This window comes from Squalius cephalus (assembly GCF_949319135.1).
Source record: "Squalius cephalus genome assembly, chromosome: 6".
NCBI lineage: Eukaryota > Metazoa > Chordata > Actinopteri > Cypriniformes > Leuciscidae > Squalius > Squalius cephalus.
The window spans coordinates 40,864,575-40,878,998 of NC_137127.1; the positions used below are offsets into that span (position 1 = coordinate 40,864,575).

Below are 14,424 nucleotides of genomic sequence, written 5' to 3' on the forward strand. Positions count from 1 at the left end.
GATGTGACAGGAGCTGCATACAGATTCTTAAAACAATTCTCCTTCTGTGTTCAATGGCAATAATTGGATTTGGGCTGCCATAAGGGTGAGTAAATAATGACAAATTTTTCACTTTTGGGTGAAAGTGTTCCAATAACAGGATTCAAATTACATTTTTAATGGCTTGAAATAGTTTCAGCAACTGACATAAGGAATAGTATTATATGTTAAAATGTAATTTAAACCTATGAGCAATGAAGCTGGTATTAAATCTTTGGTGTCTTCACCCACAGAATGCAAAAAGACTCAAAGCTATTTTGTTTTAACATTCATGCTTTGCTCCATCCAAACCTAGTGGTGCGGCTCCAAAACCACTGCTCTCAATGAGAAAGGCTGACAGAAACGGCCTGTTTCTTCGATTTGCTGCCACACTGGCTTAAATTTGCTGACAGAGTAAAGCTTCTTCTCCTCTGTTGGCACGCGGAGGGCAGTTGGACTGACCATGTCCTAATAATGACCTAGAGTGGAAACAGTGTGTCCTCTTGCCATGAAACACAGAAACGCTGCCACTTACTTGCAGCCGAGACGGTCTTCAATGTTCTTTTTCAGAAAAAGACTGATGATGTCCTTGGAGGGGGCATCAAAATTTTCGTGTTCAAATTTGCACTCATCTACAAGAGTTCTCCTTACCATCTCTTCTTTAGTAACCATCTCTTTGTGATCTCTAAAGGGCAGACGGCTGGCCACCATCTCATAGATGCTACAGCTCAAGGCCCACCAGTCCACTGACGTACGATATGGTTCATGCTTCAGGATCTCTGGCGCCATATACCCCTTGGTGCCAGCCTACGATGGAAAAGACAACAAGAGGGGTTATGAGAAAAACCTTTCAGCCTTCTTGAAGCCACCTGAAAAAGCATTTCAAATCATATTTAAAGCCATCTATAATGGTACAAACTCTTTGACCTTTTCTTCATCCTCAATAAAATCCCATTTCAGAAAAGATTCCTGAAACAGACACAAAAACAGTCTCTTTCCATTTAACCAGTATCTCCAGGGACTTAAGCCAAACCCTTTGTAAGGCTGTGCTGTGCCAACCCACATGCCAGCTTTGGGTAATACTGTGATTAGCATTAGCAAGGGCTTATTCAATGTTTTATGGTACCCCTGGCAAAAATATTTGTTAATGTGACAATATGACAAATGTAGTATGTCCGAATTACATTCATACTAGACACATTCATACAATACAGAACATTGCAAAGTAAGTACCTCAGTGGACATGTTATTTTTGCATACAGCTAACACATTTTCAAACTCTTTCTAATCAAGCTCATCTGATGCAACTCATCAGTTTGCTAGTGGAGACTTCATAGATGGGTCAGATAAATGAGATGTGAAATGTGTACATCCAAAAAGTGTACTGCTGGTGTAACGGAGGCCAGCTAGTAAGAGCTGTGCAAGTAAACCTCACTTCTCTGGCGTGCTACTGCTAGCAAATGACGCTAGTGGCTGCAGTCTTTGGTGTCCTTGTTAGTGTGCATGTCTCACATGCCAGTTGATGTTGGTTCATATTCTGCTCAAAATTGCTGCTCAATAATGGGTATGCCTCCAGGAACAGGGTTGGAAAATATTGCGCAGGTATAGCCAATCCAGCTCCTGGAGGACTACCTGGGAGTTCAGCTTCAACCCCAATCAAACACACCTGATCCAGTTAATCAATGTGTTCAGAGTGACAGAAAATGACAGGCAGGGCTGTTGAAGCAGGGTTGGAACTAAAGTCTACAGGAAGGAAGTCTCCAGGAACAGGGTTAGCTAGCCATGTTTAAGCATTAGTATCAATAAGTACTTTGCAAAGCTGTAACCACACATTTATGATTGGGGGTAGTATTGGGACTTTTTATGACTCAGCAGTTACCTTTTCAGGTGCCCACATATATACTTTATATACGTGGAGCTCAGTCCGCAAACTTTTCATCTACAAGCTCAGATTTACCACTAGTCTACACCTACACCTCCCACATTTTCCAGGGGGATAACATTTTCTTCATCAAAGCTTGTCTTATCTTCCTGTCCTTACCTTTTGAGAGATCGTTTTCCCGTTTGGTAGTTCCACAGCTAGGCCCAGTTGACAACCTGCACTGGCCCTGACTGTCCAGTAGGACGTTTTCTGGCTTCATGTCACGGTACACAATATCCATAGCATGTAGGTGCAGGATACCAGTGGTGATCTGAGCTGTGTAGTGAATGATTCGCTCAATCTCAATGCCATTCTCCCCAATGTGGTAAATTTGACCCGTGCTTTTGACCTGAAAAGCACACACCTGTACAGAGAGAGAGAGAGATTTAAAAGAACATTAAAAGAGAAACATTGCTGTTGTTGAAATTGAAAGATGGTCTAGATTCTAGATTTTGTAAAATACAATACTGTTTTTTGATACAGCAGCAGTAAGAATACACACTTGAAAATCTATTCAGATTAAGGAATTATTTCATTATGTGCACTGAATAGTCAAAGGTATCAGGAGTATTATTTCCTGGGGATTTTATTCCAGTTGGCATTTGGGATTCAGCCAATGTATTCCACAGTTCATCAAAGGATATTCACCTTGTGTATTGTCTCTTTAGTTGTGTCTTAAAGGTGAAGCAATCTGTAAAATATTGCCTGTAATTCGAATGGATTTCCGGAACACTCTCCCCATCTTCCATTAATTGGAATAACTGATAGTTCCACCCCAAACTCACACCACAGGTAAATGTGGTGACAGTGGACATGCCAGCTTCTGAAACTAATAGAGCAATGTTTGATAGTACCTCAGTAATTAAATATTCTGTGAAATCAACCAATGAATAGCTTACTTAGCTGTTTCTGCATATTTAACATATTGAACCCTGAGCATGAAGTTACGATTTTCCTAGCCTACTGTGACGTATATCCAACTGAAACTTCTTCTTAAACAAAGGAAAAATGTAGGGCAGGACTTGAATTTGTCCAACAGGAATTGATTGGATAGTTGGATCAGTGGTAGTTTGCTTTTGCTACGCAATCTCATGTGAGTGATAGGTTATAAAATTAAAATGTAATAAATTACTGCTTGTTTAAAATCACTTGCATTTTCTGTTGACATCACTACACAGGCTACTAGATACGATCTAATCCATTCCTAATGGATAAAATCATGTACTCTTCAACATTTGTTTCTCATTTAATATCCTGCTTCACTCTCAAATACTGTCGAAATATATAATAACATATAATTACACACATGATCTCTAAAGGTTAACAAAAGGATAATAGAAGGCAATTTAGTTTTATAATAAACATTCATAAGACATAATATACTATAAATGTGGAGCTAAAACAGAGAACTTCTAAAACAATTCATACTTTTAATATTTTACATCTGTAGATTTGTTTGTGACAGGGTGAGAGGTGCAAACACTCACCTCTCCAAATCCTCCCTTCCTCAAAGTCCTGAACTCATAAAAGTATTTATCAGAGATGGGCTGCTTCTCGAATTCCTTCCACTGCACAAATCTCTCAAAGAACGGGCTACTCATTGAAAGGTTTTCCTCTCAGAAACTCTTGCATGGCTTCTTTCACCTGCCCCATCAACATCTCCTCAAAGTCCTTCTCAGAGACGGCTTTACACTTCTCCACGATGTCCTCTGTCAGATAAGACAGGAAACTTTTGGAGTCAGCTTTGCAGAATTTGGCTTTTTCTTTAGCACCTGCCTCTGCCAAATTCCAGTCATTCAGCTACTCCAGGAACTCTACAGCGGCAAGGTATTCTGGATTGGAGGCTAAGAGGAACTGTCGGAAGCATGTTTTCCCAATGGGCTGCCTCTCACAGATGTCCTCAAAGTCCTTGGGAATAGCTGCATGCACCCTTGTACAGTTTTCAAGTTGGGGAAGAATTAGGGTACGCCTTTGTTTCCTCATCTCCTTGTCGTCTTGAATCTGTGCTTTCAGGTAGGCTCTGTTTGCCACTAGTTTGTCCAGTCCACCAATGTCACACATGGTTGTGGCAAGTGAAGGGCCTATGTGAAAGAACTATGTGATGTTGCAGGTAACAATGAATAAGGACATGAAATAATAGGCAGCACAGTGGCAAGCTGTGGTATGCAGATGAGTCAAAAAGAATGGGGCTTCAGCATCTCAAGTCAGAGTCTTCCCTGTGCCACTCATGTAATTGCTCAGTCAGAATTAAAAACCTCAATAGGGGTTTTCTCTTAAGTAAGTGTCTTTGTATGCTAATTCATGGATACTTCTCACGGAAGGAACTTATGCCGTACCCAACTTAAAGAGGCTTTGTGCTATGTTTAGCCACAATGCTTAGGGATAGACAATGCAATTGTTGCCTGAAGTGCTCAGTCCTCTACTGTCAACTTTAAGTTTGAGAAAATAAATAAAACTTGATGGGTTTCTGAAAAAAATGTGAGTGGTGCTTGCCCATGCAAACTTTGCTGCTTTAATGCTATAGGGTGTAGCTATCCAGTTTTTAAGGCAGTGGTTCTCAAAATTTTGGTCAAAATGTTTCTTCTTTTGGATCTCTACTTTCGCGATAATATAAAAATCCCCTGATATTAGAGTAACAATTACAGAAGAATTACATAAAGAATATTTTGTTACCTTTTGGAGCTTGGAAAAGTTCAGTTCGAGCAGATGTTTGTTTTATACCATCATCACTGTCCTCGCCAGAGTTCATTTCCCAGTACATTCAGCATCTGGCTCATATTCACGATCTCAAACATAGTCTCAAAACTATCATTTTAAACATCTTCAACATCAATATTTTGATTGCTAACAGCTTCTTCACCAGATCCTTCACCAGATCCACCATCAAGTGAAAGCGACACTAATATTTGATTGCATTCAGTACTTTTAGTACTTCACTTCAGTACATTTCAAGTTGTGCTGATGATACGCTAACATGCTATTCTTTTGCTTTACAGTAATTTTGAGTGAAATGTCACTTAATCATTGTGTATCAGACATTGTCACCTTTTGGAATAAAGGTGAATTGCACTTACTCAGTCATCAAAGATTCATTATTGTTAAATACTCGGGTCGTTAGAGACCCTATACAATTTTTACAAAAAATGAATTGGGAAAACAGGAATTATTTTATAATTTATTTTGTCTTATGTTGTTTATAATTAATTAATTAAGGAATACCAAGAAGGTTGATGTCTAACTTTAAAAAAATTAATGAGGAGGACGGAGGGTAGTTATCACTAAAGACTCAAGGTATGCGTTTAAGGGTTAATGATGCATTATTACCTGCCAGATGATAGTAAAATAATAGCTCTTTTTATGTTTGAAAGTTTAATATTTTTAGAGGTCTATTCAAATTCTGAACCCCAAGTATGAGCCACATTAGTGATGCTTGCCTTAGCTTACCACCAATTACATTTTATTGATGCTGTTATAAGCTCATAGATCTCCATTGTTTTCAGTTCTTTGAGTCTGAAGACTTTAGAATCATAGATTTAGAGGTCATTATGACAGTAGAATGAGAGTAAGCCTTCATTAGGTGTAAACATTATAGTAAGATCTGTCCTCTTGGCTGCTTTTAATCAAGCTTTGTGCACTGGGGCAGCCATGTTAGAATCTATGGGTTGTCTGGCAGACAGCTGACATATAACAGTAATGATGCAGCCTTACAGTACTTGCATTTATTAGGATTGCAAGTTTTTTCTTTTAATAAATTAAAAGTGTAATGAAACTTCAAATGCTTGATATTTTTGTAGAGTAATAAACTTTTGCCTGTAAACATCTTTTCACTACTAAAAAAGTAACTGTTTTTTAATTTTATTTTTATGAGTGAGAACAGATATAGTAGCCAACAATATAATAGACATTATACATTTAACCCGGTCTAGATTTATACAAAGCCGTAAACTCTTGTGCGTGATGGCGGGTATAGGCTGCATACACAAAATTCAATGAAAAAATATGTTGGGCAAGCCTTGATTATATCCAAAGCAGGTGTTACGTAGCAGAATGCTGCCAGACCTGAATGTGAACTCCCTAAAACAATGTCTAAGTAGCTTTATTCTTAGTTAACATTATCTATAGCATGCAGAGCCTCAAGTATTTTTACAATAAGTTATTACATTTCATATTGTTTATACAGGACACTTGTCACACTAGCTGCTTAACATGTCATGTCAACTCCCCAAATACAATTTAGTGCATAATATTTAGTCTCGATTGCACTCTTGAGAAAAGCCCTTAACCCCAGAATGCACCAGGGGGGAAATCAGTACAAAACGGCTTACAGTGCCAGTGGCTGAAAAACCTGCTTCACATTTCTAGTAACTAAATCTTTGTCTTGGAAATTGTCCCTACAGGTTCCGGACTAATCATAAGCACTCAAATCCTGAGCTAATTGTTTCACTAGAATTAGCAGAGGATGGAGCAATAAGAAACGTACTGGCGGAAGACTTACAAAATGCTTTTTCACTGAGGTCTCTGTGTTGCATTGACTTTTTTTTTTCCAGTTTTGTGCTGTAAAATATTTCATAGATAGATTTCTCTCTTTGCAAGTACTCATATAAAAGTAAAAATTGCCTGCAAGCCAGCTTTATAAATATTTAAGTTTATTGATGACAATTTTCATTTTTGAACCATTCCTTTAAATCTGCCCATTGAGGGAGTTTTATAGACCCGTGTACACTAATAATGAATAATAATTTAAACAACCATCGATATATGAATCGTAAAAGCTCCCCAGAAATACTTACCACATGATTTTGAAAAAAATCCTCATCCAGTAATCAGTATCACACATCAATAAAACATTTAATTATTTTATTAATTTATTTCTAGCACACTTAAAACACGCATTCATAGTACAACTTCATAGAATGTCACACATGATGCCATAAACACCCAAGTGAATCTGCTGTTTCCCGGAGCTCTTCTGGCTGGTTCTTGTTAATGCTGTGTGAGGTGACAGAAGGGTAAAGCTAACCAGTGTCACCTGGATTTCTGCCTACGTCCATGGTTTCACTTTGACAGTCACATACATGCAGATAGGTATTCCTACACATTCAGCGGCTGGAGATGATCTGATATTCAGTCTTGTCTCCCTAAGGGGAGAAGTGCCAAAGTGGACGGAGGAAATGTGGGTACAAAGCTCCAATCCTCACTTGCCAATCCTCTGTACCACCCAGTCCTGTTGGCATAGTGGGCATCTGTTGTTCTGCTTGACCCAGAGGGACATGCAGCAGTTGTGGAAGGAGTGGTTGCACTCTCCCCATACCACTGAGAGAAAGACAGAATAAGAGATGGTGATGTTTTGGACTTCACTGACTTTTATTGTAGTAAAAAAAAAAAAAAAAAGCACTGAGACATTCCTCAAAATATCTATTTGTGTTCCACAGAAGAAAGAAAAATGTGAGGGTGAATATATGATGACAATTTTCAGTTCTGGGTGAAGTATCTCTTTAAGTCTTTACTGCTTTAAATATCATAGTGTGAGATTGTCCTTTGATTTGACCAGTTGTCTAACCTACCAGTGAGGAGGCAGGGCGCGTTTGATGAAGCAAATGAATACTATGGTTTATACACTTGGTCAAGGTACTTAACCACTGGTTGCTTCAGTTGGATTGCCACTAATAAGTGTTCTGTAAGTCACTTTGGATACAATCATCTGATAAATGACAAGGTCATTTTTATCATTATTGTGCATTAAAAATGAGAGAAATAAAGAGATACAATATGACAAGGAATATTAGTGAAGTGCAAACTGTAATGGCAAAGGACTGTGGTGCCATCTGCTTCTAGGGGCTTAATGTAATTTATTAATTAGGCAGGTAATTAGTATGCCAGCAGTGATGTTACAGTTGACTCACCAACGCAGTCCTCTTGTTTGTTTTCTGCCTGGCATCTCAAGCATGCATCTGAAATACATTTTAAAATACACACAGTTCATAAACATACCAAGTTCTTTATATTCATTTAGGACAGAAATAAGATTAAATCTAAATCATGTTTATGAAGAAGTCACAGTTAGAAGCGGTGTACAATTATAGTTTAAATAGGTTGAGGTGGGCACTATAGGCTACATTTGCTTGTCTTGGACAAGTAAAGTCCAAACACAGGTTTGTCTCAAAGCCTGAAATGCCTACCTAGATAGCATTTTGGTATATTGTTTATTTATAATAAACGTATTTGAATGTTCAACGCAATGACAAGTGCAATTTGCACATTCAATGCAGTCTTCTGGGCATTGTTCGATTAAGTGGGTTTTGACGTCTGCGCATGCACTTCCAGTTGAATTTGATGCAGCATTTCTGAGCATCAAACGTTCGCTTTAATATTCTTAAGCATTTGATTCAGCAGGTTACAGCATCATATTGTTAGCACATTAGGTTTGGCAATTTTTGTAGCATCATAAAGGCGTCGATTCAAAGTGTTTATTCACGTTTTTGGGCAGTATACGTTAACGTTACAGGTTCACGTTTGAAACAGCATATAAACGACATATTTTGAGCAGTGATGGTGGTTCATTCGAACGCTCGATGAGAATTACTGTTGCAGAAAGTTTCGAATCTCGGATTTCTTACTTTTTTTATTTTATTGAACTAGATGTATGATCGTAACATTTTGGGCATAATACGACTTTACAACGTTTGAATCAGCATTTAAACGACCACTTATGATTTCCACAAATGCTGTCTGTGTAACGTTAGGCAGCAGTATGTCATTCACTTTTAACGGTTCACAAGTTGTATTTGTTACTAGTGTGTCAGGCGAACACTTTCTACATTCATGGTCTGTTGAGGTTAACCAGCTAACAGTCACATAAATGCTACCTCAGGTAACGTTAGCCTGTTAGCTAGAGAAACACTCACCCATTACTTGAACCCGACAAATAGCGCAAGTGTCGCACTCCACATCCCAACTCCACATTGCCACAGCATTCCACTTCTTGAGGGAGAACATCTTATCTCCCCCTGATTTGGATCCAGAAGAACTGCTGTGAGTGTGCGCTAAACCCGGCTCATCACCATCGTCCATCTCCGCCATGGCGAAGAGGCGCAGAAACAAAATGGCTGGGATAGGCGGGTCTGCAGACACGCAGATCGGTCTCTCAGTGGAGTTGTCTGTTAACAGGCCCCTGGCTGGATGTCTTAAAATCCATGCATTAATACAGTATATTTTTTAACACACGCGGTCAAATTCATTTTTACCATTTGCTCTAATTTCTCCAGATTTCTAATTTATCTTCTTGAAACAAGAAAAATTAAGAGTGGGATAAACAAATTGCATATTTTTTTTAATTCATGGAATGATTTTTGGAGTGATGGTCTGCATTGTACTGTATGATAGTTTCTTCATTTATGTACGGTATTTTTGTTGTCACTTTTCTGCATCTGTGATGGACATTTATATATATATATATATATATATATATATATATATAACATTTATTATTTGACTTGTTTTATGTCTTTGTTTAACCTCCTCACATTTTATTAAATGTGGAGAATTGTAGGTCCCCCCCCCCCCCCCCCCCCACACACACACACAACAATGTTAGAAAAAAATATGTATTCATTTGGTTTTACATGCAAGGCAAGCATTATTATTTAGCAAATAAAAATGTTGAAAGAGACAAGCAATATTACATGCGGCATGCACAAGAGTGCTGTTGTTGTGAATTTGTGAAAACAAATTGCCTAAGTTCATGCCTACTGCCGAATCATGCCAAAAGTGCTATAGTGATCATTCACTATCCCTCATTCTCCACTGGTTGTGATGCAATTGTAACATCACATCAGTATAATATATACGGTTATAGGCTACTGTAAGGAAAACAAGGTAAAGGAATAAAGAATATAATAAGGCATTCATTAAAGTATACATCCATACAATATAACGATTACAAATGATTTTGAAAGTTTTCAAATTCTAAAAGAAAAATCTTGAAAATTGGAATGAAGTGTGCCAATTTTTAAAATCTGGTCAATAAAATAAAAAGGTCAATTTGCGACATGTCTGCTTTGTTTTCACAAATTCTGTATAATGTATTGCAGCATGAAAGTAGCCTATTGACATTAACACTGACAAGGTTGTACAATAAATCATTTTCATCCTTTCGGAAGCATTCTCTTGATAGGCTATATGACCCTATGTCAACCCTGTTACCATGATTTTGGCTACATTCACAAAATTTGGTCTAGTTAATGATGTTTAAAAATAAAAACCTTTCTAAAGACACAATTATTTCAATAGCCTACTACACAGACATTCAGTAGCCTGCTAATGCAGGTTCCATTGTTATGTTTGTCTGAAGTATGTAAGCTAGATTGAGTTTGTTTTTCTTGTACTTTCTATGTTTAAACTTTGTAAAGTAACTGTATTACTATTATTATTAACTCTGACAATAGCATAGCCTATCAACATGCCAGCACCCATGAGGGGGCGACTCGCTCCACTTAGAATAAAGCTTTTTTCTAGTCGGCTGATTGGTTTCTCCACCTCATGCGTGTACCCTATCGTATGTGATCATTATATTTATCAAATGTACTGTTTTAATATTTTTTTGCAGTTTTCCCCGCATAGGCCTGCAGCGTCTAAAATCTTACAATAATTCATTTTAAAAATCACCTAATAAAATTGGAAAATGTTTCTTTGAGCGAATCGTAATGATGTAGCCGTGACATCATCACACATTCGATGTATTGAACACACTTAACTGAATAAGCTTCCCAGGAATACTTTTACGAATCAACCCCACACTAGAATTCGCTTCTTTAATGACAAATAATTTGAGGAGAATTTTGCTTAGCTCTGGATGATCACATCTATTCCAGTGAGCGGCTCTTTCGTGCGCCAGTGATTCATGAAGACAGCAAACCGATGTCCACTGATCACACTTCTGTTCATCAACGGATGAACACCGACTTTGAAAAGAATCCTTTACCACGCTATTGCAAGAGGTGAGATCTGTTTATTGGACATTTTGGAGATAGGCTATACATAGAAATGTTACAACATTAACAAAGTTCAGCAAAGTTTTACCACTTAGTTAAGCTCATTGTTTTCCTGATTTTTGTCATTGTATTTATTTAATGCTCTAACTGTGCATGTAAGATGATTGCCACCCTCTCTGACAAACTGACATGTTAAATGTCCCTGAAGTATTGATCTGAAAACATTGATACGTAATTATAAAGAAATTACATAAATAATAACTGTTCTTTTGTCACATATGGCTATTTTCTGACAAACTTAATAATTTGGACCTAATGTAAGGTGAATTAGGGCAATAACCTCTGCATCTGCCTAGCTGGAACTGACAAACTGAAGATTATGATGTGACCTTTCAAACATTTTGAGTCAAAGGATCATTACACAAATGTTTTTTTCTTCTTCTTTCATCTGTGGTCTTTATTTGTGGTCTTTATCTGTGGTCTGGTTTTGAAGAATTGGTTAGCATTTCAGCACGTTATGGATTTTTGAGAATCCTTGGCTTCTGAAATGAGTTTTTTTCTTGAATAACAAAGACAGCATTAGTGTAGGAGGACTCATCAATCTCTGATTCAGTGCTGTTATTGCTACGGAAACAAACACATTATTTTTAATTGAAATACTTAGTATTAAATTAAGCAATTTAAATGCAATCATTCAGGGTCATCCTCTATTCTTTGTCTGACATATACATACTGTATGTTACCCGGTTTTTGAACTACTTTTAAACAACTCTGTAATTTGGTAAATCTCAGATGATTCACATTTAGAATGTTTTTTTCAAAATTAATAAGCATCTTAGATCCATTAACATGTATTCAAGTATAATCTGAAAAAGAGATTATAAACATCTCATCTGTGTACAGTGAACAGTAATCCCAGTGTTTGGACTCTTAACATTTAAGGATTTCATTGCAATACTAAAATACCATGAACCAAGTGATCTGCAAACATATGCTGCTAGAGTTTTTATCTGAACTATCTTTACTATTGATATTTTTTTGCAGCGACTATAAACCAACTGGTCCCAAAGTCTCTTTTATGAATTTATGAAGTTCTTCTCAAGTTTACACAAGTGTCCTATCGGAGTAATAACATGTGAACATGATCCATTTCGTCAACTACCAGATGTCCAAATATTTTCGGATTTCATGAAACTTCTTCATTCTGAATCTGAACACTCAGCCTCGGAATCCCATGAGGATGATATACAGCTAAACATTTTATTAGTCAAAAAAGTTCATAGCATGATAGTGGCCAAGCTAACAGGCTTCTTATAATAATTCAAAGTAGTTCAACTACAGTTAGCTACTAACAAATGTAGATAACTATATTAAGGCTATTCAAAGAGACAATACATTTTTTAAATACATTTTAAAATCTACAAAATATTTATAATCATATTTTATCATTTATATTATGCCTCAACCTACATTATACTATGACTCCACAAACATACTACTGTATACATACAATTAACTGCTGTTTTCAGCCAAAATTGCCACTAGGGGCGGTTATGCCGAGTTCACGCACGATTTTCATAGTCGGGTCACTGTTCTTTTCACACTGTATGACGATCTGGGGTAGGGCTGCACGATAATGGTTAAACTGATAATCACGATTATTTTGCTCAAAATTATAATCGCGATAATTATTATTATTATTACACGATTATTCTCATTTGAGAAACTACAGAGAAAGAGAAGAGACAGTTAACGGTTTTTATATATATTTTTATATATACATATTAGGGCTGTCAAACGATTTATCGCGATTAATCGCATCCAAAATAAAAGTTTGTGTTTACATAATATATGTGTGTGTATGGAGTATAATTATTTTCTATATATATACACACACACATGCATATAGCATATAGCTTCAATGCAAGTGAACGTTATTTGTTGTGTAGTGACGTGTGTGTTCAAGTAAGCCAGAAATGCACAGATTCTGCGCAATACACTAATATATCATGATGACTCAGTAGATCATGATGACTCACGAGTAGTTGCGCAAAATATGCGCAGATTTGGCTTACACGAATTTCCCCAGCAAAGTGAATAAACATAATAACATGCCAAATTGGCCAGTGATTTGACAGCGTTACCCGCTGAGTTCATTTTCATTTCTAATGAAAAAAAAGTTCATTTTTAGCTGCATTTGTCGGGTTGGCGGGTGTAAATTTCAAACCATCAGACTTCATTTAACCAACTATGACAACTTCTTCAGACAGCAAGTCAATACAAATGGCATGATTTTACGTTAGATGAGCGCTTTGTGATGCGTCTTCACATTAGATCTTCTAAGCGACACATTTCGGTTGCAAATGAGACAAAGTACAGATCCAGATCGCTCAGCAAATTCGTACTGCAAAGAAAAATAGTCTTCTTGTTGATATACACTGAAAACGGTCAGTGGCTGTCTTTTTCAACTGATTTAGTCACACAAACAGCACAAGTGGCTTGTGAAGAAACAGACTGGCTGTGTAATAATTTCATGCAAACAGAATATCGCTGTGGAGATCAGTGCTTTTTCCGCAGTGTAGAGCGAGCGTGTGCAGGGTTGCCAGATTGCACCGATTAAGTAAAACACTGGGCATAAAATGTAAGAGAAAAGCTCTGTTTGGGTGTTTTGGGAGTTTTAAGCTATTTAGATCTGGCAACCACAAACATCAATGCTAGTGGGGACTTGTTAACCAGGGGCAGCCTTAAGCATCTGGGGGCCCGCATATTGTTTTATTACGTGCACTTTCAGCTTCATGAACAGGCGGCTCAACATAGAAATAATCCAACCTTATTTTATTAAAACTATATACAATTATACAGCGTTTTACGTTGGAATATTTCACGCAGGGCAACTTCACTGCTTAATTGATTTGCGCAGTATATTTTCAGCTGTCTGGGCTGACTTAAAAAAAAACTGCTCAAACATCCCCTCAACTTGAATTATTTAACAAAAGCAAAGAAGAAAAAGTGTCTGACTGACACTGAACCGAACTTCATAAATAAATAAATAAATAAATAACAATGTTTTCGCATTATTTCAGCACCGTGGACAGCTCACCGGGCGGCATGCGTAGATTTCACCTGAGCCCTTTTTAGAAATCCACCCTTCTGTGTTTGAGTGCTGAGAATGCCCTGATAAGTTCATCTTTGTCCAGCGATTTTGTCACCTTGTGCTCAATTGAAATCTGAGCGAGAGCTGACAGCCGCTCCTGGAGCATTGTTGACCTCAAGTGTGTTTTTATTAGATTCAAGCGAGAGAAACTATCCAAAGGTTTGGATACAGTTCAACTAAATTGTTTCTGTAAATGTAGCTCAGAATCTGCAGGCCAGTGGTTTCTTTTGCAGGCATGGCAGTAACAGCAGCCGAGATCTCGCGCACAAGGTCCTCAGCGTCCACATCGCCGAGGGTTTTTTCTATATTTGCACAGCTTTCTTTGAGGGTGTAACTTTCCA

The 14,424-nt window shown here is 37.4% G+C and overlaps 3 protein-coding genes across 3 annotated transcripts in view; 1 reads left to right on the forward strand and 2 right to left on the reverse strand.

Moving 5' to 3' along the window:
* Nucleotides 1-549: 549 nt before the first annotated feature.
* On the reverse strand, nt 550-4,000 carry grk7b (G protein-coupled receptor kinase 7b; the record flags this gene model as incomplete). Its single annotated transcript, XM_079874982.1, is given in 6 exon segments — nt 550-825; nt 2,060-2,108; nt 2,110-2,303; nt 3,427-3,535; nt 3,537-3,739; nt 3,743-4,000. Coding segments are annotated over 6 exon segments (1,089 nt in total).
* A 2,762-nt stretch (nt 4,001-6,762) lies between these two features.
* Nucleotides 6,763-9,084, reverse strand: rnf7 (ring finger protein 7). The gene is made up of 3 exons (XM_079874980.1): nt 8,845-9,084; nt 7,843-7,890; nt 6,763-7,252 (listed from the first exon to the last, which is right to left on the reverse strand). The coding sequence occupies exons 1-3, from the start codon at nt 9,017-9,019 to the stop codon at nt 7,134-7,136; spliced, it is 342 nt and encodes a 113-aa protein (XP_079731106.1). The 5' UTR covers nt 9,020-9,084; the 3' UTR covers nt 6,763-7,133.
* Nucleotides 9,085-10,683: 1,599 nt separating this feature from the next.
* The window catches only part of trpc6b (transient receptor potential cation channel, subfamily C, member 6b), a 39,314-nt gene continuing 35,573 nt past the window's right edge, over nt 10,684-14,424 (forward strand). The window contains exon 1 of the mRNA XM_079874376.1: nt 10,684-10,935. Coding sequence (XP_079730502.1) covers nt 10,856-10,935 — 80 coding nt within the window. The 5' untranslated portion in view covers nt 10,684-10,855. The remainder of the gene's footprint in view (nt 10,936-14,424) is intronic.

Excerpts from the sequence above, each read along its gene's own strand:
- rnf7 (XM_079874980.1), bottom strand. The coding sequence starts at position 9,019 with ATGGCGGAGATGGACGATGGTGATGAGCCGGGTTTAGCGCACACTCAC. Across the intron at positions 7,891-8,844 it reads TTGTCGGGTTCAAGTAATGG|ATGCATGCTTGAGATGCCAG; the intron begins GTGAGTGTTTCT and ends AATGTATTTCAG. Across the intron at positions 7,253-7,842 it reads CAAACAAGAGGACTGCGTTG|TGGTATGGGGAGAGTGCAAC; the intron begins GTGAGTCAACTG and ends TCTTTCTCTCAG.